Source organism: Pteropus vampyrus, unplaced genomic scaffold (assembly GCF_000151845.1).
Source record: "Pteropus vampyrus isolate Shadow unplaced genomic scaffold, Pvam_2.0 Scaffold309, whole genome shotgun sequence".
Classification (NCBI taxonomy): Eukaryota; Metazoa; Chordata; class Mammalia; order Chiroptera; family Pteropodidae; genus Pteropus; species Pteropus vampyrus.
In genome coordinates this window covers 386,093-406,226 of record NW_011889090.1, presented here as the reverse complement: position 1 = coordinate 406,226, position 20,134 = coordinate 386,093, and the positions used below count along the sequence as shown (strand labels likewise).

The 20,134-nt window shown below is 55.1% G+C and overlaps 2 protein-coding genes across 3 annotated transcripts in view; both read left to right on the top strand.

The window, feature by feature from the left end:
- The first annotated feature begins 6 nt into the window (after positions 1-6).
- On the top strand, positions 7-12,459 carry LOC105303582 (solute carrier family 35 member E2-like). 2 transcript variants are annotated; one of them, XM_011377306.2, is made up of 8 exons: positions 7-329; positions 695-830; positions 1,282-1,409; positions 3,337-3,457; positions 4,707-4,760; positions 5,044-5,113; positions 6,650-6,775; positions 8,331-12,459. In XM_011377306.2, the coding sequence occupies exons 1-8, from the start codon at positions 11-13 to the stop codon at positions 8,958-8,960; spliced, it is 1,584 nt and encodes a 527-aa protein (XP_011375608.1). In that variant the 5' UTR covers positions 7-10; the 3' UTR covers positions 8,961-12,459. The 2 variants fall into 2 exon arrangements, with proteins under 2 accessions (XP_011375608.1, XP_011375609.1); XM_011377307.2 differs by having other exon boundaries at positions 6,630-6,775; positions 8,331-8,703.
- Positions 12,460-13,353: 894 nt separating this feature from the next.
- Positions 13,354-20,134, top strand: part of LOC105303605 (cyclin-dependent kinase 11B) — a 15,222-nt gene continuing 8,441 nt past the window's right edge. The window contains exons 1-5 of the mRNA XM_011377337.2: positions 13,354-13,492; positions 14,098-14,221; positions 15,054-15,169; positions 16,179-16,306; positions 17,092-17,232. Of these exons, the coding sequence (XP_011375639.1) occupies positions 14,111-14,221; positions 15,054-15,169; positions 16,179-16,306; positions 17,092-17,232 (496 nt within the window). The 5' untranslated portion in view covers positions 13,354-13,492; positions 14,098-14,110. The remainder of the gene's footprint in view (positions 13,493-14,097; positions 14,222-15,053; positions 15,170-16,178; positions 16,307-17,091; positions 17,233-20,134) is intronic.

Below are 20,134 nucleotides of genomic sequence, written 5' to 3'. Positions count from 1 at the left end.
AGCGGGCGTCATGTCGGCGCCGGCAGCACCGCAGGCGCAGGCGGAGCTGGGCCTGCGCCCCCAGGAGGCGCCCCGGGGGAGACTGGCCCTCGGCTGGGGCTCCCTGCTCGGCCACCGGGAGAATGCGGTTCTCACCAGGAGCGCGGGCGCCCCCGAGGAGAGCACGCTCACGGTCACCATCACCGAGACCACCGTCATCGAGGCCGACCTGGGCGCGTGGAGCCCGAGGGCGCTGCTCTACCTCGCGCTCTGGTTCTTCCTCAGCTTCTGCACCCTGTTCCTCAACAAGCACATCCTGACCCTGCCGGAGGGTGGGCCTGGCGCCCTCGGTGAGCGCCGCCTGCTGGCTGGGGGGCCACCTCCCGGGTCGGGGCGGGGGGGGGGATGTCTGGGGACGGAGAGGGCAGCTGACTTTCTGGGTGCGGGGAGTGACTTCCCAGGCCAAGGGGCTGACCTGGATTGGGGGTGACCTCCCGGGTAGGGGCCGACCTCCCAGGTGGGGGTGCTGACCTGGGTGGGGGTGACCCCCTGGGTGGGGGACCCTGTGCTTGGTGATAGGTGTGAGGAAGAGCCAGCAGCTCAGTGGAGGCAGGAGGGTCGCTGAGGGGCAGACAGGCCGTGGGCCTGTGTTCTGCCTTCTGTGCAGAGGCCGGAAGTCACCCCTGCCAGCCGGGCCTCTGTCCTCCGTCCTCAGGTGCTGTGCAGATGCTGTCCACCACATTCATCGGCTGCCTGAAGACACTGGTCCCTTGCTGTCTGTATCAGCACAAGAGCCGGCTCTCCTACCCACCCAACTTCATCACCACCATGCTGTTCGTGGGCCTGATGAGGTGAGGGAGCGGACGTGTGGCTGCGCATCCGGGTCCTCTACGTGCGTGCACAAACGCCTTCCCGCCAAGAGCGGGCGTGAGGATCAGGCAGTCGGAGAGGTGTTTGCAGGGCAAGCTTTATAAAGTCATAAAGGCTGTCTCGGTTTTAGGGCGAGTGTGTTGGTTCTGTGGATCCTAATGCACATACGTTTGATCAGATCATTCTGGAGCAGTCACGAAGCTCGTTTAGTGAGGGTTTGAGAGTAGTGAGCCTCCTCCTTCCCGGGGCTGACACCCTGGCAACAGTGGAGCGGTAGAGTCCCTGCAGGTGGGGGACCATGTCCGAGACCCAGACCTAAGCTGCCGGAGGTGGGGGGGCGGGACGAGGAGGAGGGTCAGGTCCCCCTGCCCCTGGGCCAGTGAGCAGCTACAAATGGACCGATGTGTGATGCCACTTCCGGCTCATTTTCAGGTTTGCAACAGTGGTCTTGGGCCTGGTCAGCCTGAAAAACGTGGCAGTCTCTTTCGCGGAGACAGTGAAGAGCTCTGCCCCCATCTTCACCGTCGTTTTGTCCCGGCTGATCCTGGGGGAGCACACAGGTGAGCCCCGCTCCTGCCCACCCTTCTCCTGGCGGCTCTCTAGGCTGCCGACCCGCACAGCGGCTGGTGCCGCGGCCCCTGTTGCCGGCGAGCACCTCCCTTCTCCCTGGGACGTTCCTGAGCGCATTCACGTCCCCAAATGTGTCTTCGCCTCTGTCCGGCGGGGTGCATGGACATGCGGAGTCGGAGGGTCTGACGGGGAGAGCGATGAGCAAGCAGCCTGGTGCCATCTCTTGTCCCAGAAAGGCAGCCGGCCTTGGCCATGCAGGGTGGCGCCTGATGGGGACCCTCCTGAGCCCATCCCACCAAACGCGCCCCTCGTGCCCTTCAGCCGTGCCTCGCCATCCTCCCCGAGGCCAGCACGTAGGGCTTATTTGCAGACTTCCAGCCTTTAGCGACAGGCTGTGCGTCACCAGCAACATGTTACACACCCGGTTTTCCCAACCAGCCTCTTGAAAAGCAACGTGTCTGCAGCTGTTCGGGTGAAGGGCGGGTGACGTGTGTGATAGGTGGCTTTTTATCTCGCATGGGTACTAACAGATAGATGCGTGTTTGCCTCTCTCAAGAAAATGACAAGATCGTAAAATAAGGCAAGGACCTGCCTTCGGGGGCAGGGGCCAGGACACAGCTGGACTTCCCATGGCTGTGCTCTTGGATGTGTGAATATTTCTGGTGACAGTAAAAGTCAAATCAAGTGTGAAGAGCAACACGAGAAGACTGAGCCTGGTGGCTCACAGGACGTATTTCCAGGGACTTTAAAACACTGTGACTGGCATCCAGCTGTGGGGACACACCTGTTGCAAACCAGCCATCTTGCTGAAAACACTTGGAAAATCTTGATAAAGTTTTGCCGGAAGAAATCTGTTGGGAAGCATTTGGGAACGGCCGGGGCACACACACTTCAGTGCTGAGGGTCGCCCAGGGGAGTGACCCGTGAGTGGCACCCCGCCACACAGGACAGCGGCCGGGGATCTGGGCACAGCGGCCTTGTGGGTGGAGGGGCGAGGGCCCCAAGGGCCTGGCGATGGGGTGCAGCCCCCACAGAGCCCCCATGTCTGTCCTGGACAGCGCCCAGCCCAGAAAGCCAGTCCTTCCTGGGCATCAGTGTGGGTTCCCGATTTTGTCACAATTTTTATACATACTGTCCGTCACTCAACCAAATGTCCAGAAGGACAGACTTCAAGACCAAACGGCAGAGAACAGAGAGCACTTGTGAGCGGCCCCCATACTGTACCTCCCCCTGCGCCCTGGGCCTCGCTGCCACGTGGCCGTGGGTTTGCCGGGGACTGACCGCACGCTCCTCGGCTCACCGGCCACTTCTGGATGGCTCTCCTGTGGCGGGGGTGCGGCTGGTGTCCCATGAGGTCACCATGGATTGTCAGGGCATGCTTTTGTCCCTGACACCCCATCTATTCAGAGTTTCAGAGGAGACCTGGAGCTGCCTCTGAAGTCAGAGCAGGGGCCGGACACCGGTTCCGGGGCGAGCATGGCTGCCCTGCACCGGGGGCCTGCGCCAGCCACGTCAGGCCCGTTTATTCGCTTTCCGATGAAAGAGCAGTGGACACAGCGCGAGTCCTGGGCCCGCACAGCGCTGGCCACTCCCCCTGCGCAGTCCTCGTCTTGCGGGACGGCCTGCAGGCCACCTCACTCGCCCGCTGACTCTGCGGCTGAGCATGCCCGGAGCTCTGGCTGCCGGGAGGGAGGGGTTCAGGGCACAGCGCTCAGGCCTGGCCCACCATGGCCCAGACTGCCCGGGGCCCTGGCTCCCAAGGGGGGCTGGTCTGCGAGCCGGGCCCCCTCCACAGCATGTCCCTGGGGCACGGAGCGCCTGGTGAGTGCTGGCCCCGAGCTGTCCCGAGCACAGAGGGAGCAGCCGTGGCTCAGAGGTGCACTGGCAGCTGGACAGACTGGCTACACTCCTTTTCAGGGCTGCTGGTCAACCTGTCCCTTGTCCCGGTCATGGGAGGTCTGGCGTTGTGCACGGCAACTGAGATGAGCTTCAACGTCCTGGGGTTTTCGGCCGCGTTGTCCACCAACATCATGGACTGGTGAGTCCCGAGGAGGGGGACGTGGCGTGTGTGGGGGCCAGTGCCCACGTTCCTCGTGTCGGTGACGGACACTTGGATGCAGATCAGCTCGGAGCTGCTTCCCGTAACTCAGAACTGGGCACACCCGACACGGCCTCTTCCTAAGCGGCAGACCAGTAAGCGCCCCAGAGAAGTAGCTGTTTTCCAGAAAATAAGCCAAAGCAGCCAAATAGACGGGGGACGGACACCGCGTCCCAGGCTGCGTGCGGACTAGCCTCGGACGGGTCGTGTTTGCCGGGGGCGTTGGTGACGTCCACACTGTGCTTGGCAGGACTGTGATTTCAGGCTTGTCCCGTTTCTGAGGAAAGAAGTGGCACAGGCACCTTGCACGTCCGGGGTGCGTCCTGCTCCTCGGTGAGCTGCTCCTCGGTGAGCTTCCCGCGCTCACAGCCGCAGGCGAGTCACGTGGCTGCCCATCCTCCTCCTCCCATGACGGCCAGCCTTTGGTCACGTCTGTAGGGCACAGCTGTCGAATGGGCCTCGCCCAGCTGGGGGTTCTGACCATCCTGTCAGAGGCCTGGCAGGGATGGGGCCCGCGGGTGGATGTCTCCAGAAGGCGCGGGGCGGGCGCGGCCGGGCCTCCCGGGGGAGTGTGCCGGTCTGCAGCTCCGAGAACACGAGCTTCTGGCCGCCGTCGTCCTCACCTGCTTCTGTGTTAAAACAGAGCCACCCACTTCCAGGGTCCAGAGAGCAGTGTCCTTAGTCAACATGCCAGCCCCTTTGGTTCTCGGGGACGAGAACACTGTCCAACTTTCTCACCGGCCATGTGTGTTTCCTGCGGTTTGTCCCGTCCCGGAGGCTCGTGTGCATAAGCTCCTGTTCTGTCCACGCACCCCCCTCGTCGAGAGCCTGGCCCGTGGCACTGGCTGATCTGGGGCGCTCTTGGTTCAGAGTGGAGTTCTGTGCAGCACCTCGAGTAGGACTTGGGGATCCTCTGACACCTAAACGCTGGATGACCTCAGGCACGTCACTTGACCTCTGAGTACCTTCGTTTACCTACCTGTCGAAGGGACAGGTGTGGTGCTCCCTCACGGTGAAGTGATGCCTGGGAAATGCCGAGCAGGGCCCGGCTCACAGCAGATGCCCAGTGGCTGTCACCGAAGTGCTGCCATCACCAGCACCACCTGGCGAGGCCACACACGCTTCGGCCAGCAGAGGTCCACGCTGACGTCGCATGCCGACGGCCCTCCTCTCCTTTTCTTCCTTCTAGTTTGCAAAATGTTTTCTCCAAGAAGCTACTCAGCGGGGACAAGTACAAGTTCTCGTGAGTATTATGACGCCCTGGGCCGAGAGGACTTCCCACCGTGGCAGGTTCCGAGTGCCCTGTGGCCCTGCCACCGCGCCTGGCTGAGGTGGCTTTGCTGGAACTTGCGAGGGACACCGCTGTCCGCAGCTGCTCCGCGTGGGCACCTTGTGGGCCGGTTTGTTTGTGCAGCCACGGGTTGGCTCTGTCACGACAGGCCCTTGGGGATGCACTGGGAGGGTCTCGGGTCCTCGTGGGCTGGGGGGCACCCCCTGAGAGAGGCTCAGGCGCCCGTTGCCCGCAGGGCCGTGGAGCTGCAGTTCTACACGAGCGCGGCGGCGGTGGCCATGCTGCTCCCGGCCTGGGTCTTCATGGTGAGTGTCGGGGTGGCGCTTCTGGGCGCCTGGCCGCCTTTGTCCTCGGCAGTTCGGGAGTGGGACAGGTGAAGTCGGCAGCTCGTGTGGACATACCTGAGGAGAAGGGAGGAGGGTGGAAGCCAAACCTCACGGGTCTCTGAGGTGGGCTCGTGGCCACGGAGCCCAGTCTCTGGCGATTTTCGCGAGGGTCTCAGCTTGCTCATTGTCATTGCAAAACGTGGAACCAGCAGCATGGCAGACGTGCACGAAACAGGAGCAGGTGTGTTGCTCGACCCCCCGGCTCCCCCCCCGATGTGTCTGCATGGCTGTAACACTCACGTGCTCACGTGCGGAGTGCGATGCCATTAGTCTGTGGGAGCACATGGGGACACGGCTGCACAGACCTTTCCTTTTAAACACAGTGCTATTGGGTCACGCAGTCCTGTTGTCACACTGCGGTGTGGCGCTGCCCTAACCTATCGCCGTCCTAACCTATCGCCATAATGCCTACCTTCAGCAGAGGCTTCTCTGGGCTGCGTCCCCTCGTGGAAACACTAGGGGCTGGAGGGAGATGTCACGTTAGCACAGTCGGCCTGCGCCGCCTCCGTCCCATCTCTCGTGATGAGAGGGTCCCTTTCCTCTGAGACAGGGACACGTCTTCCAAACGGGGTTTATCTCCTCTTCCCAGGAGGAAGGGGAAGTCAGCACTCTCTTCCTGCGCTACATCTCCTAAGTGCCTTTAGCACAAAACGGTCCTCACTCCCAAGGGGCGTATGTGGGGGGACTCCTTCCCCCTCCCTCAGCCCGGCACCCCACCCCCGTCTCTGTGGACTTGACTCCTCCTGGGGCCTCCCGTGCGTGGAGTCACGCGGTACCTGCCCTTCTGTGACTGGCTCGCTTCACTCAGCAGCATGTCCTCGAGGTCCGTCCACGCTGTGGCAGGCGTCAGGACGTCCTTCGTTTTGGGGACTGAGTGCCGTCCCGCCGCGTGGATGGACCCGTCGTGCTCATCTGTTCACCCGTCCACGGACACCAGGGTTGTCGCCACCTCTGGCGGCTGTGCGAACGTGGGGATGGAAGCGTCTCCTGGAGACGCTGCTTTCAGTGATTTTTGAGACACACCCGGAGGTGGGATCACTGGACCCCATGGTCATTCTCTTCCATTTCTGAGGGACTCTGTTGGTCAGTGTCATTTTTGTGTCCCCCGTGGCCGCACCACTTGCAGTCCCACCAGCAGTACACGGGGTTCCAATTTCTCCACGTTCTCGCCAACACGTCATCTTCTGTGGGTTCCCACTCGTGTCTTGGGTGGTGGCCATCCCGACGGGAGTGGGCGGTGCCTCACTGTGGCTCCATCCCGGGGATGGGGGGTCCAGCCGCCATCAGAGCTGCCCGGCCGCCCCTCCGGCGAAGGCCGTTTCAGAGCCCCCGCGTCGGTTGGTTTGCCTGGATCGCGAGCCCGCGCGGCACCGCGTCCGCGCCGGGCAGCGTGAGGGGGACGCGCACGCAGAGCGCGTCTTGTTCTGGCTCCCAGGACTTGCCGGTGATCGGCAGGAGCGGGAAGAGCCTCAGCTACACCCGGGACGTCACGCTGCTGCTGCTGACGGACGGCGTCCTCTTCCACCTGCAGAGCGTCACGGAAGACGACCTCATGGGGAGGGTTTCTCCGGGGACTTTCAGGTAAGACAGTGACTTCCCGGTGCTTGCAGAGAAGACGTAAGATCTTGCATTCTTGTAAGAGATGTTTGTGATTGCCAGTGCGTGGCGGCGACGGCACTCACGCGTCTGGATGACCTGGCCGCCTAGTCGGTGCTTTGTGGGGCACAGGCCTGGAGAGTGTGCACGGGTCGTTAGAGACCCACCCCGGGGGCTTCTCATTGGAGCGGAACCTGTTCCGGGGGGTGTGAGTCCTGTTCTGCCCGGAGCTGCTGCAGCTCTGTGACACCGGGCGCTGTTCTCGCTGCCCAGGGTGGGGGCCGTGGGCCACGGGCGGTGACTGAGCAGTGGGGACCTGAATCTCTAATCTGAGCGGCCACACGTGGCCGTTGGTTCCCGTACTGGCTGGCGGAGCCCCGGAAACTTCGAGGTGAGCTAGACGCCTCGTGAGTGGCTTCACCTGTCCATAGCTGGACGAATTTATCGAGAGCACAGTACACGCCGGAATGAGCCGATGTCACCAGCGGTGTTGTTGGTGGCTTTGGCCGCATCACGTTGCGAGTCAGCGGATCTTCCTCTCTAACTTGTGAACTGTCCCTGGAGAAATGGAATCGTCCCCGAGTGAGGACAGCAGTAGGCCTGATTCGTGCTGCTCTTCAGCCTCGTGGAGCTGCACGTGCGGCGGCTGGCCCCTCGAGGCGGCTCCCAGTCCCCTCTGCTTGTCACAGGCAGCCCGTGCCAGCGCGGTGAACGCTCAGCTGCCCACCTCGGCTGGCAGCTGTGCCTCGGCTGCCTGGGCGGGCGCCGGCTCTCACCCCCGGGTCCTGAGTGGGACCGCCTGTAGCACCGTCGGGCAGTCATGATTTCAGAGTTACCCTCCCACTAAATTCTAAGGTCACTGTCCCTGTCACACATTCTTGCTTCTGTGTGGGACCAGGAATCATTTCCAGATGTTCCCAAAACTTTCCAATGATCGTTAGCGATGGCCGAAAGAAGGCGAAAAACAGAAACCCAATTATTTTTAAAGAAAATGGTTGTCTTAAATTCATGGTATAATAGCGGTACTTGCTCGTTATAGAACATTTGGAAAAGGCAAAAAAGTATAAAAACTGGAAGTTAAGCGATGGACAGCCCCGAGACGGGGCTGTTGGCAGCTCAGCGTGTCGCTGGCGGCTTCACCGTCACCACGCGCACGGCGCCGCTCTCAGCAACAGAGGCCCCCAAGCAGCGCTCTCCCCTGAGATGCCACCAGGATGTGGCGGGTGTGGGGACGTTCTCTCCTTCTTTAGACAGGAAACTGAAGTAATTGGGGTATTTTGTCCAAATGTCTGTAATTCGCTTGAAACTATTTCAGTCAAAAAAAGGATGAAGAAATTAGGCAAAAAATAAAAATAAGGCAAAGGCTAACGGGTAAGTCTGGAAGATGGCCGTGCACGGCAGTGTCCCCGCCCCTCTGCTCGACAGGCTTCCTAGTACTGAGCACTCCCACCCAGAAAAGAGAGGGGGGAAGGTTAGCGAGCGGCCCGCCCGAGCGCCCGGCACCCCGCCCGCCGCCACGGCCTCGCCCCCTGTCTTGCAGCGTCGCCAGCACCGTGAAGCACGCCTTGTCCATTTGGCTCAGTATTATAGTTTTCGGCAACAAAGTCACCAGCCTGTCAGCCATCGGCACCATCCTCGTGACAGTTGGCGTCCTGCTCTACAACAAGGCCAAGCAGCACCAGCGAGAGGCCATGCAGAGCCTGGCCACAGCCGCCAGCCGGCCGCCGGAGGACAGCACAGAGCCGCTGGTCCCCAAGGACCCCTGGCCGCACCACTGAACTCTGAAGCCTCGGCGGGTGCCGGGGCCCCGGGGAGCCACGCGCTGCTGCTGTCCTCGCTGATGTGGGGTCTTTGCTCCATGGACACCCCAGCCCCCCACGGGTCACAGCCGGGGTGCGGAGACCAGGCGTGCGCAGCCTCCCCTTCCCCTCTCTGGGGTTTTCAGTCAAAACCAGCAGGAAGTCGAATGGGGACCCCAGATGGCAGCTTCCAGGGGTGGAGGCCAGAGCTAGCTGTCGCCATCACCAAGTTATGTGAAAACTGCCTCCTGCCACTCCACACGGGTGTCACAGGAAGGTGGGGACCGCCTGGCCTCTGCATGTCCCTCGCGGGCACGCGGGTCCCGCTGCAGTTAGGCCAGGCTCCAGTTCCTCTGGGCAACGACCACTGAGACAACTGTGAAGCCAGAGCTGGGTCCAGGTGCCGACGTGTCCCGTTCCCTGCTTGGTGCCCATGAAGAAAACTCATCTTTCCCATGCCAGCTACCAAAGGCCACCAAAGGCGCCCCCTGCTCCTCGGCCATCTGGGGAGACTGCTGTGCTAGGACAGTCAGCCAGGGCACCACTGCTGTGCTAGGAGCAGTTGAGGACACCACAGAGCCATCAGAGAGTGAGAGGGGACACACGGGCAGAGACAGGGTCCCCTGCAGCTGAGGGGGCACGCTGGACTCTCTCCCTGACACTGAGCTGCCAGCATCTGGCACCACTTAGGGACCGGTCACTCAAGGAAGGGGCTCAGAGCCCTTCAGCGTCTGTGCCGCACTCGGTCCCCACCGCCTGACGGTCCCTCACTTGCGGCAGGGGCTCCGGCCCCCAAGGTCCAGGACGGTCATCTGCATTGTCCAGCTCAGGCAGAGAGATGCTGACGTCCCGTCGTCCTTGACTCACAGTCCTGCCAGTCCCCGCGGAGCACCACGCTCACGCAGCGGCAGGGCTGTGGCCGTGTGTCGTCAGTGGGGATGTTAACACTCACCCTCGTGAGTGGACGAGGGCGGGAAGAGCGTTCGGACTGTTTACAGCCTTCATTCCGCTGCATTTAAAAATGACAGTATAATATTTTAGAAAGGAAGCACAGGCACCGATGGCTTCTGGAATGCATCGCGTGTGTCAGGTGAACCACCCTCCTAACCCACAGGCTGGCTCTGTGACCACGCGGCTGTCGAGCCCTGTGTCGGCTTGAGGCTCCTAATCCCCACGTCATACCTCACCCCCCATCCTGGTGGGGCTTCTGATGGGGACGCGATCCACCGCCAGCCAGCCCGCGAGGCCCTCTCCATCCGCCTTCAGCCCACATTGTCCTGAGCGTGGGGGCTTGTCACACGTGGCCCTCCTCAGTGAGCACGGCCTGGCCACCTGCCATCTGAAGCCTGCCTGCTGGAACTGAGTGAGTTAACCGAGGAGAGGGACTTAGGACACTCCTTGTCCCCAAGTCCCTCTTCCCTCCGTGCGGTTCAGGGCCTTGGCTCCCAAGCCCGGGACAGTGGTTTTCCAGTTGGCTTCTCAACTGGAAAACATATAAATAGCCTCTTGAGGAGATCGGACCTCTTGGAAACAAAGAGCAATAATTCCGTCTCATTAAGTTCTGCCTACTTGAAAAAGTTTGCCACGAGGACGGATTAAAATGGAGCCTTTCAGACTACAAACAACGTTTTTATGAAACTGTCCTCCTACATCCAGAGGACAGGCAGGTGTGCGTTCACCTGCATGACAAGCTCGCCTGCACTGTGAAGCTGCCTCTCATGTGACTTTCCCAGATTTCTACTCCCTTTCCACTTCTGCTTCCCCTTCCCCCCCAAACAAAACTACAGAGGCCTCGCGGGTAGGGGCTGGCGTGGTAAGACGTGGCATTGACATGTGAGGACCAGGGCGAAAGCACTGTCCCAGCCTGTCCCCTGAGGACGTGGCCGCTCCACCAGCAGCCAACGGTCGATGTAAACGGAGAAGGGGTCACATCTGTGGCCGCCCCGCTGCAGGATTTTCATGGTGAACTTCTCACAGACTTTGTCATCTGAGTGTAATCGGACACGCAGCCGCCTGTTTCCGAGCATCGTCAGGAATTTCGGGGTCCCGTGCCTCGTGGGATTATGAAGCTGCACCCCATGATGTGCCCCACCCTCCGCTCTCACAAGTGGCTCTCAGCCAGTCTTGATTTTCTAAAATTTGGACCAGAAACAAAACGAAGATTTTCCTAAATCATCAGTAAATGAGGCCATTTCCCGCAAAGCTGCCTCTGAGACGTTCCCCGTCCTGGGCTGTGGCCGGCGCTGCCCTCAGTCGGGCCTCACATTCCTTCCACTTCCGTCACCTCCACCCCAAGTCGCCCGTTTCTCGGGCATTTCCAGGACCGCCCGAGAGTCACAGCCCGCAGCCTGGCTTGGACATTTGTACACACACAGCAGATTTTTTAACAGTCTAGTTTTTATAGTATGTTCTCACTGAACTGTCACAGATGGGCTTGCACCAACATTGACACTGGGTGTCGCTGCTCACATGGGTTCCCCTCCCCCCCCGCCCCCATGTCTGTGGTTGTCTGTGCCTTCGTACGCTGACCCAGGCTTCCCAGGCAGGCCATCTGGGTGCACGTTGGTACCTAGAGGTGACAGGTCTCTGGCTTTCAAGGAAACTTCCACTACTGAGTGGCATAAAAAATTTTTGTTTTTAAATTCCGATAGTCATAATTTCTGCATATCAGCATTAAAATCGTTTGCCTTGGAAAGCTGAGAACACTCTTGCACAACCGAAAATGTGTCTTTAATTTGAGGAAAAATAAACATGGTGAATCAGAAACAGTAAAATGAAGTGCTGCACAAGGAATATCGGCCACGTGGAGCCGCGCTCGCAGCCAGCGTTTGAAATACTTTTCCCGAAACCAGTGAGTTTCGCTTCCTATTGTGGCATTCTCCTGCAGATTGTCACTTACAGAGGCCAGTGGGGTGACAGAATCACAACATGGCTTTTACATCTGTCCAGGTGCTGTGCTTCCTAAGGCCTGAAGGTGTCTCCACTGCAGGTGTGTCCCTGGGTTGGAAAAATTAAACGAGGATGTCGGTACAGATAGGAATCCTCTACTTTCGCCTTTGACCAACGTTGTACTAAGGGCTTTATTCTCTCCCAGAATATCTACATGCCCTGGTTTGGGCCTCTTCATTTTCTTAGTTTATGAATAATGTCCCGGCTTCCGTGGTGAATCTGCCTATTCTTATCTCTGTCCTGGCCGAGGAGCCAAGGGAAGATGGTGGGTCGGCTGCTCACCTAGCAGCTCAGAGCATAAAATCTTCAACCTTGCTGTCTCTGAAGTTACTTCTTCATTCTCCTGAGAGCTCCGATTCTGAATTTGATGGCCTCCGGAAACATGCCCAGATGTCCAAACCGAGTCGGAAACTGTTCTAACTGGCAACGTTTGTTTTTGGTTTTGTTTTTCCAGTTTTCATTTGAGGAAAACTGGCATTCAGCCGATTTTCTGTTTCCAGCTGTTCGCAGATGTGTGAGTTGAGTTTGAATCTCCCTGGGGGTGTTGTGGGCTCCAGGTTGAGGAGGGCCAGTCAGGGTGACTTTCCTACACTGAAAAACTTGAAAATTATATCAGTCATCATCTACATCAGAGCCAAGTGTTTGCTTTATACCAAACAAAACTGTGGAGAAGTACAGACTGTCTATAGTGTTTAGTATTTCACCTATTGCAGTATTTATGTGACTAGATGAGTATTCTAGAAAACGGTCTGTTAAATAATTGAGTCAGTGTTAATTATGCTGTGGTAATAGAGTGATGCTGTATAATTACTCCTGTGGGTGCCTCCTGTTATTTTGACTAAATTAAACCACCATAGTAGCCACTGTCTATGACTCTTGTTCTGCGAAAGTAAAATAAATGTGCATTGTGTACTTCGTTACGTTCTTCGTTGTGTAATTCTCGTGTTTATGCTACTGAAATGATCGAGGGTGGTTTCTTACTGCCTTTGCCATTTTCAGCATGAAGAGAAACAATGGTTTTCCTGTCACTAACAACTCAGGAAGCAAAATAAGAGCTTGGATACTGAAAGTAAACATTTCATTCTGACAGGGGGAGAAAAATCCCAAGTCCTCTCGCCCTTTTTATGCCCTAATTTCTTGTCACATTCCACATTTTACATTTCAGGTCCACTAAATGTGGATGGACGTTTATCTTCCATTCTCTTCCCTGAGTTTCAGGACGTTGTTGGATTATCATTTTTTTTATGACCGTTTAAAACGACAACAAAGTCTGCAGAATAACTTGACATAGACAGGGCTTCTCATTCCACCAGCCTCTGCGGGGTCGAGGCAGGCCTTGGAGTTGGGCCTTAAAACCCTTCGCAGGGGAATCGGCGGAAGCAGGCAGTTTGGGGAACCGCCGGCTGAGCGCCAGCTTTAAAACTACACTGCAACAGCCCTACGAGCCCTGTTTTTTGCTTAGGTAGAACCAAATGTGTGGTTTTAGGAGGCAACTTCTTTATCTGAAAATTCGGTCAACTGGAGCGTCACGGGGGGACGTTCCTAGCGCCAAGCTCGCGGCTTTTCAGGTCGCCGTCGAGCACGGGGCGCCTGCGAGCGACGCCGGCGCGGCGGGGGAGGGGCCGGTGGCGGAAAGGCGCCAGCGACCGACTGCGGGCAGGCCCAGGGGTCGATGGCTGCTCCCGGTTCCGAACGCGGCGGGGCGGGGCGGAACGACGCTTCCTATTGGGCCTCGCTGGGCCCCGTCCTGATTTCGTCATCAGTCAGCGTCGAGCCCGGAAGTTGCGCCCAAAGCGCGCACCCGGCACTGGTCTCTGGACCCGGGTCGGCGGCGAGGCCCCGCCCCGCGCGTCATCAGTCCGCGCCGACGCAAGAAGTGACGACGGTCGTGGCGCGCGCCGGGCGCTGTTTCTTCTCAGGCTCCGGGACCGGCGGCAGCGGCGGCGGCGCAGGGGTGAGTGGCGGCCGGCTCCCCCAGGCTCTCGGGGCAGGCGGGCGACGTTCCCCGCCCCGTCGTCGCGTCTCTCCCCGCGTGGAACTTGGGGTCGAAGCGGCGGACCCCAACGCTCTCCGAGCTCAATCCTGCGGGACCCGCCCCGGTTAGCGCCCTGAACCCCAGGGACTAGGAGCCCCGCGGCCTGGTCTCCGAGTGCGCCCCGTCGGACGCCCCCCGCCCCAGGCCCCCGCCGTCCCGTGCTGGAGGCTGCAGCCGTCAGGTGGGCCCGCAGCTCCCGCTTCCCCCGCGGTCTGTTTCACAGGCTGCGATAGCAGAAACGGTGCCGGGCAGTGCCAGGTACTGAGCTGGGTAGGGGTGGTCCCTTTGAGTCCCCGAGCGGTACTACTCTGCCGGCGTCGTTCTTGCCGTTTACAGAAGGTAAACTGAGGCGAAGTAACTTGCCCAGCACCGCACAGGAGTGACAGAAAAGAGACCGGAACCCAGCCAGTCATTTTTCAGAGCCCATTCCTGCTAACGAAGCGCGCAAAAGTGTCCAGAAACAACATAGCGTCAAACCGTAGCTTGTCATCTCTGACAGATCTTGAATTCTTTTGTTTCTGTAGTGTTTTAACTCAAATGGGTGATGAAAAGGACTCTTGGAAAGTGAAAACTTTAGATGAAATTCTTCAGGAAAAGAAACGTCGGAAAGAACAAGAGGAAAAAGCAGAGATAAAACGCTTAAAAAATGTAAGCCATATTTTTTAAGTAAGGGGTTTTCTTAAAAGAAAATTTAATTTCTTTGCCCTCATTTTTCCATTAGAACAACGCTTCTTCGGTGAAGTTCTTTTGTACTTCCAAATGTCGCAGGTGAGCCCAAAATCTATTCTAAAAATTAACAAAAACATTCGAATACTCAGTTTACATTGCAGACTGATAACATACTAAAGCCGTATGTAGATGACAGTGTCTACCTGGAGAATAAAGCATTTTAAACCTAAATACATTAGTGCAATTGGACTAATTTTTCTCATTTCATTATTAGTGTGTTCACAATACCATTTACAAGTATTTTTGGTATAGCAGGAAGTTGTCTTGACATTAACGTTTTACGTGTTTCTTGGTTCAGATAACATACTGGGAAAAACATTAGTAATTTGATAAGGGGCATTGGTAAAAAATGCCTCTTCTGATAAGATTAATAGGAGGCTCTTAAGTATTTAGTGAGTTTTATGAGATCTCACAAAGTATTTGGTAAATATAATGTGCTTTAAGACTCAGTTTTGGCTCTTATATACAACTAACGTGCTTGGCATAGTGACTGATGTCCCTTGTCAAATATGCTGGTTTTAAATTTCTCATCTCAGATTCTTGGTTTACAGGAAGTTGTAATTTTTAATGCCACGGGATTTGAATGAAAGTTTTTTGTTTTGTTTTTTTTTAAATATAAAAGCCCATATGAAGTTTTTTTAAAGAAAAAGTGTATATGAAAGTTTGTTTTTGGATATTGGCCGGGTTCGATTATCATTAAAAATATGTTTTTCCTGTGAGGAAAATAACTAACTTCCTGCTTGCTTCTTAGTCAGATGACCGGGATTCCAAGCGGGATTCCCTTGAGGAGGGGGAGCTGAGGGACCACCGCATGGAGATAACCATCAGGAACTCGCCGTACCGGAGGGAGGACTCCATGGAGGACAGGTGAGAGGGGCGCGTGAGGAGGAAGAGCACCCAGGCCGTGGCGTGCTTCACCGAGAATGCAAGCAGGGTCACCCCACATAATGCTGGTCCTGGCTGGCCTTTCTCGGTGCTACTTCTAGCAGGTTCAGAGTAGTGACTTTAGGTTTCCTAGGTTTACCTCACCATTGAAATGGGCTCCTGCGCGGTGTCAGTTTCACCCCACCCCCACTTCTATGGAAGAACCAGATGAGGGCGTGCGCTTTTCTTTGCGATTATTCTTGGTCAAGCCAGCACCATTTACGTAGCGCACTTCAATCATTGTGCTGTATGTTTGTGACGATTCGGAAAATCACCGTCTAAAATTTTGTGCAAACGAACCAAGGTCGAATGCTCAAAGAGTCTTGAGCAGAGCCTCCGAGCGGAAATGGCCCTGACGACGTCTGTTCATTCTGACGCTTCGTCCTGCGTCATGGTCTCTCTTCACGTGTTTTCTCTCATCCGTCATCAAGTGATTAAAGGCAACAGAGCCAGTAATTAAGGTAGAAAGACATGGGGTGTGACTTCTCCAAAGAGTTCAGTTATGTAGACAGTTGAAGGTACTAAGTGACCGTTTTGAGGTCATTTTGATTAAAAAATGTGGGACCTTTTTTTTTAACAGCCCTATTGGGGTGTAAATGACAGAATAAGCTGCACATCTGTCAAAGCGTGCAACTTGATCCATTTTACACACCTGCGAACTTTTATCACAGTCAAGAGAGTGGACGCAGCCATCGTCCCCGAAGGTTCCTCAGAGGCATTTTTGTTCCGCACGCAACACTGATTTTCTCACTCACACTTTTCACACGAGTCTGCATTAATTTACAGTCTCGGCTTTTTTCCATAATTAACACTTTTTAAGTGGTGGCTCAGATTCAGCTTTATTCATATCGCGAACCCTGCATTTTTCTGTGTTAAAAGAAATTCCATCGTACCTGGTGCTCCTAGTGTTACTTTCTCAAGCGTGACGTCGTGCTGTTGTGTCTCATTTCAGAGGAGAGGAAGATGATTCTTTGGCTATCAAACCACCTCAGCAAATGTCTCGGAAAGAAAAAGCTCATCACAGGAAAGACGAGAAGAGGAAAGAGAAGCGCAGGCACCGCAGCCATTCAGCAGAGGGGGGTACGGGGCGCCCGCGTTCTGTGTCGCTCCCACGCGTGTTCTGCTTCCAGGTCATGTCTGCTGCCCTCTCCACAACTCGGCTCACAGAGAAGAGAAAGTAAACTAGCTAAAAACGTGGACTAATCATAGGTCGTTCTGAAGAGCTGTTTTGTTTCCCGTCTGGTGTTTTTTCTGCACGTTACATTGTAATGGGGCGGTTTGTTTGCATTTAAAATGGTCTTTATTCACAAGTGCAGGGGGAAAACACACCCTTCAATGCCAAGTTGCTTTAGCTGAAATTTGGGTGCTTGATATAGTCCAAATAATGGGTTCGTTCTCATGCCAATATCAAGAGCTGCTTAGAGATTTGGGAAAACAACCTGGGCCTGACTTAAATCTTATACTTATAAATGCAGTCGAGTGACATGATCTTATAACATGATGTAGAGATCCACCGAAAGGAGCCAAGCTTTGTCCTGTATTCTTCATGAGTGCTGATATTTTTACTTTTATTTATTTTTTGTTTTTTTATTTTGATATTTTTAAATTATGAAAGTAATGCGACATAATCATAGATTATTCAATAGATAAGGTTTTTAAAATACGGTGAAAATCACAATTCTGTTTAGTGATGACATTATTTTGTTTCCTTAAGTAAAGGCTTATCACATAGTGTCTTATGTCATTTTTTTTAACATAAAATCATGATCTCTAAATCATTAATTAAACATTTTTTCTTCTTGCACTGGGTATTTTCAGATTAAATGGAAGTTAAGCTTCTTTGCGGGACACTTGTCTCTCCTCAGGCAAGCACGCGAGAGTGAAAGAGAAGGACAGAGAACACGAGCGCCGGAAGCGACATCGAGAGGAACAGGATAAAGCCCGCCGGGAATGGGAGAGACAGAAGAGGAGGGAGATGGCAAGAGAACATTCCAGGAGAGAGAGGTGAGAGGCCTTGCTCGGTTAAGGGGCTTTAAGCGCGCGTGATGGTCAGCATCCCATCGGAATGGAAGAGGCCGTCATTTTGACTCAGTAACTTGGCGCGGGAGTGGTGCGCGAGCGTAGAGTCACAGCCCAGTAAACATTGGGCGACATCAGCCACGAGAATCATCCTGAAGGAAGTGAGTCTTTACTGCATCTGGGGGATGGAAACGGGTGTGAACCCACTGAGAGATCATGAGGGGAACGGAAATCCGTGTGTCAGCTCATTCCAGGCGGAGGCTGGCGGGGGAGCTGCTGGGGGCCCGTGAGCCGGGTCCTAATTCGTGCCCGAGACCTCGCGTAAGTGTGAAACGGGCCTGAAGGAAGGGATGTTGCTGCAGGTCTGAGATAGGAACATGGACTCAAGGAAGGTTTGGGTCAGACGTAGATCAGTGGCGAGCAAAGGAAGATAGAGTAGGGTAGATGGTCTTCCTAGACCTGTTCGCTGATGACAGGGAAACGGAAGCGGAAATGTAAGCACCTGTGCACTCGGCGAATCAAGATGGTAAGGGAAGCGCCCTGTGGGAGCAGGGTGAGTGCCCTGCCCATCTTTAGTAGCGTATTGTGTTCAAGTCATAGTAGAGTGAACCGTATTGAAGACAGCCTGGTCTGCGTGTATAAATTCTGACACAGAATTAGTGCTCGGGAGAAGTCTGGTGGAGAATGTCTCACCATCTCTTACTTAGCAAGTGTGTAGCCAGCGCCTGCTTGGTACCAGGCTCTGTTCTGGGTGGCCTAGGTCAGGAACACCAAGGACACATACCGTTTAGTGTTCTCTGGGTTACAATAGAAGTGAACTGGTTCTTTCAAAAAAAGAAAAAAGGAAAGAAATGAAATCCGAAAGGCCTTGAAACAGTCTGGGAGCTGGGACACCAGACCCTTGGGCGTTTGTCCCCAGGTGCCTCTCTCCGGGCTCAGATTCTCAGGAAAGAGCGTCTGGTTAGCCCCAGATTTGTCCTCCATAGCCCAGGTAAAGGGTGAACAGACAGGTGTGAATGCTAGGGCCACCTCTGTGCGTTGGGGTCATTTCCAGAGAAAGCTTGGGTGCTGGCCTGCGGTAAAGAAGGGAGAAATAGACGCTAGATGGCGCTTCTGTCCCGGCAGCCTAGGTGAGCAGAAGAGGCGTTTAAAGAAGGTCCGTGAGAACAGCCTTCGTTCTCGTGACCGGTCTGACGGGGGCTGAGGCCGGAAGGTGAAAGTCTCAACTCTCACAGTGTCCAGGCTGCAGGCAGCACGTGGGACAGCCAAGTGCTGACTGTCCGGTGCAGACCGACCTTACAGCTGTGCAGGCACAGCGCTGACCCCAAGGAAGTCAAGCTGGGAAAAAAAAGAAACACGGAAAGAAATGGCAGTGGCCACAGTCTACCACGGAGACAGGAGTTCACGGATTTGGCCAAATACGGTAAAGAGCAACAACTGAGGAGAAATTAGAATCCAGAGTTGCTACAACATGTTAATCGAAAATGTCCAATTTTCCACAAAAAGTCTCAGGACCTACAAAAAAATTAAAAAGTGACCCCTGTCCAGGAAGAAAGGCATCAGTAGAAGCTGCATGTGTTCCAGATTTAGCGAAGACCTGGACTCTTCAGAGGACGTGGGAGAAGGGACTGGAAGATGGCGCTGTGGAAGCCACGCGTTCTGAGGAGAAAAAAGACTGAAGGAGAACGAACAGCCTCCAATATCGGCGAGACGACAGCCGTGTCATGGCAACCCCAGGACAGAAGAAGGAAGGGGCACAAAGGTGTCTTTTAAAATAACAGCGAAAACTTCCCAAATTTGATGAAAAATATTCATCAGCATTTCCAAAAAGATCAGTGAGCTGCAGGCACAGCAAATTCAGTTACGTCATAGTCAGACTGAGGAAAGCCAAATGAGAACAAGCAGCAAGAGAAAAGCTGTCTCCGGAAGCGGGTGCGTCTGTGCCGTTGGTGGCAGGCTGCTCGGTGCTGGGGGCGCGGGGGCGGGGCGGCAGAGTCACACTGCCGGGAGCAAACCTGTCAGCGAGGATTGTACACCCAGCAGAGCTGCTTCAGAAGGGAGGGGGAAATAAAGACTTGCCCAGGTGGGTGTGGACCGGTGGGTTCCACTGTTAGCAAGACCCGCCTTACGGGAGACACTCGAGACTTTCAGGCTGAATGGAAGCGACACCAGAAGGTATCGAATCCACAGGAAGAAAAAAACACGACCGGAAATGGTAAAAGTGGGTTACGTACAGAATCTATACAGACGTTTCTTCTCAACGTCTCCTACAAAAGACACGAGATCGTGCAGAATGACGATTATGAAGATATTGTCATGTAGCACATACCACGTGTAGGCTGCACTGGAACAGGCCCTCTGTTTCATGGGAATTAGGGTCGCTATGACCCCTAGAGCAAACACCTAAGTATAAAATCGGAAAAGTTAAGTGGTACGCTGAAGATACTTATTTAAATCCAAAATGGGCACAAAAAAGAAGACGGAGAAAACAAAGAGCAAAAGCACAAAAGGAAGCCCAACCATAGGCATAATTACATTAACCGTGAAACAGACTCTGTGCCCCAAACAAGGGCAAGATTGTCAGAGAAGCAAGATCCAACTCCAGGAGGGATATCTTAGAGCCACAGACAAAAATGGGTTGAAAGTAAAACGTTGGGAAAAGATCCACCATGCAGACAGCAACCACAAGAGATCTCGAGTGGCTATTCTAAATGTCAGGCAAAAAAGAGGTTAAGACAAATAACAAAAAGTAACAACAAAAAGGCGCACTATCGGAAGGTAGAATAATAAATGTATACGCATGGAGTACAAGAGTCCAAGAATACGTGAAGCAAAACTCAACAATGGAAAGGAGAGAGAGTTCGTTGATGACAGTCGGAAATGTCTCCA

Bases quoted from the DNA above. Each gene is read 5' to 3' on its own strand.
- LOC105303582 (XM_011377306.2), top strand. From the start codon at position 11: ATGTCGGCGCCGGCAGCACCGCAGGCGCAGGCGGAGCTGGGCCTGCGC. The intron at 330-694 runs GTGAGCGCCGCC...CTCCGTCCTCAG, and splicing joins GGGTGGGCCTGGCGCCCTCG to GTGCTGTGCAGATGCTGTCC. The intron at 3,458-4,706 runs GTGAGTCCCGAG...TCTTCCTTCTAG, and splicing joins TCCACCAACATCATGGACTG to TTTGCAAAATGTTTTCTCCA.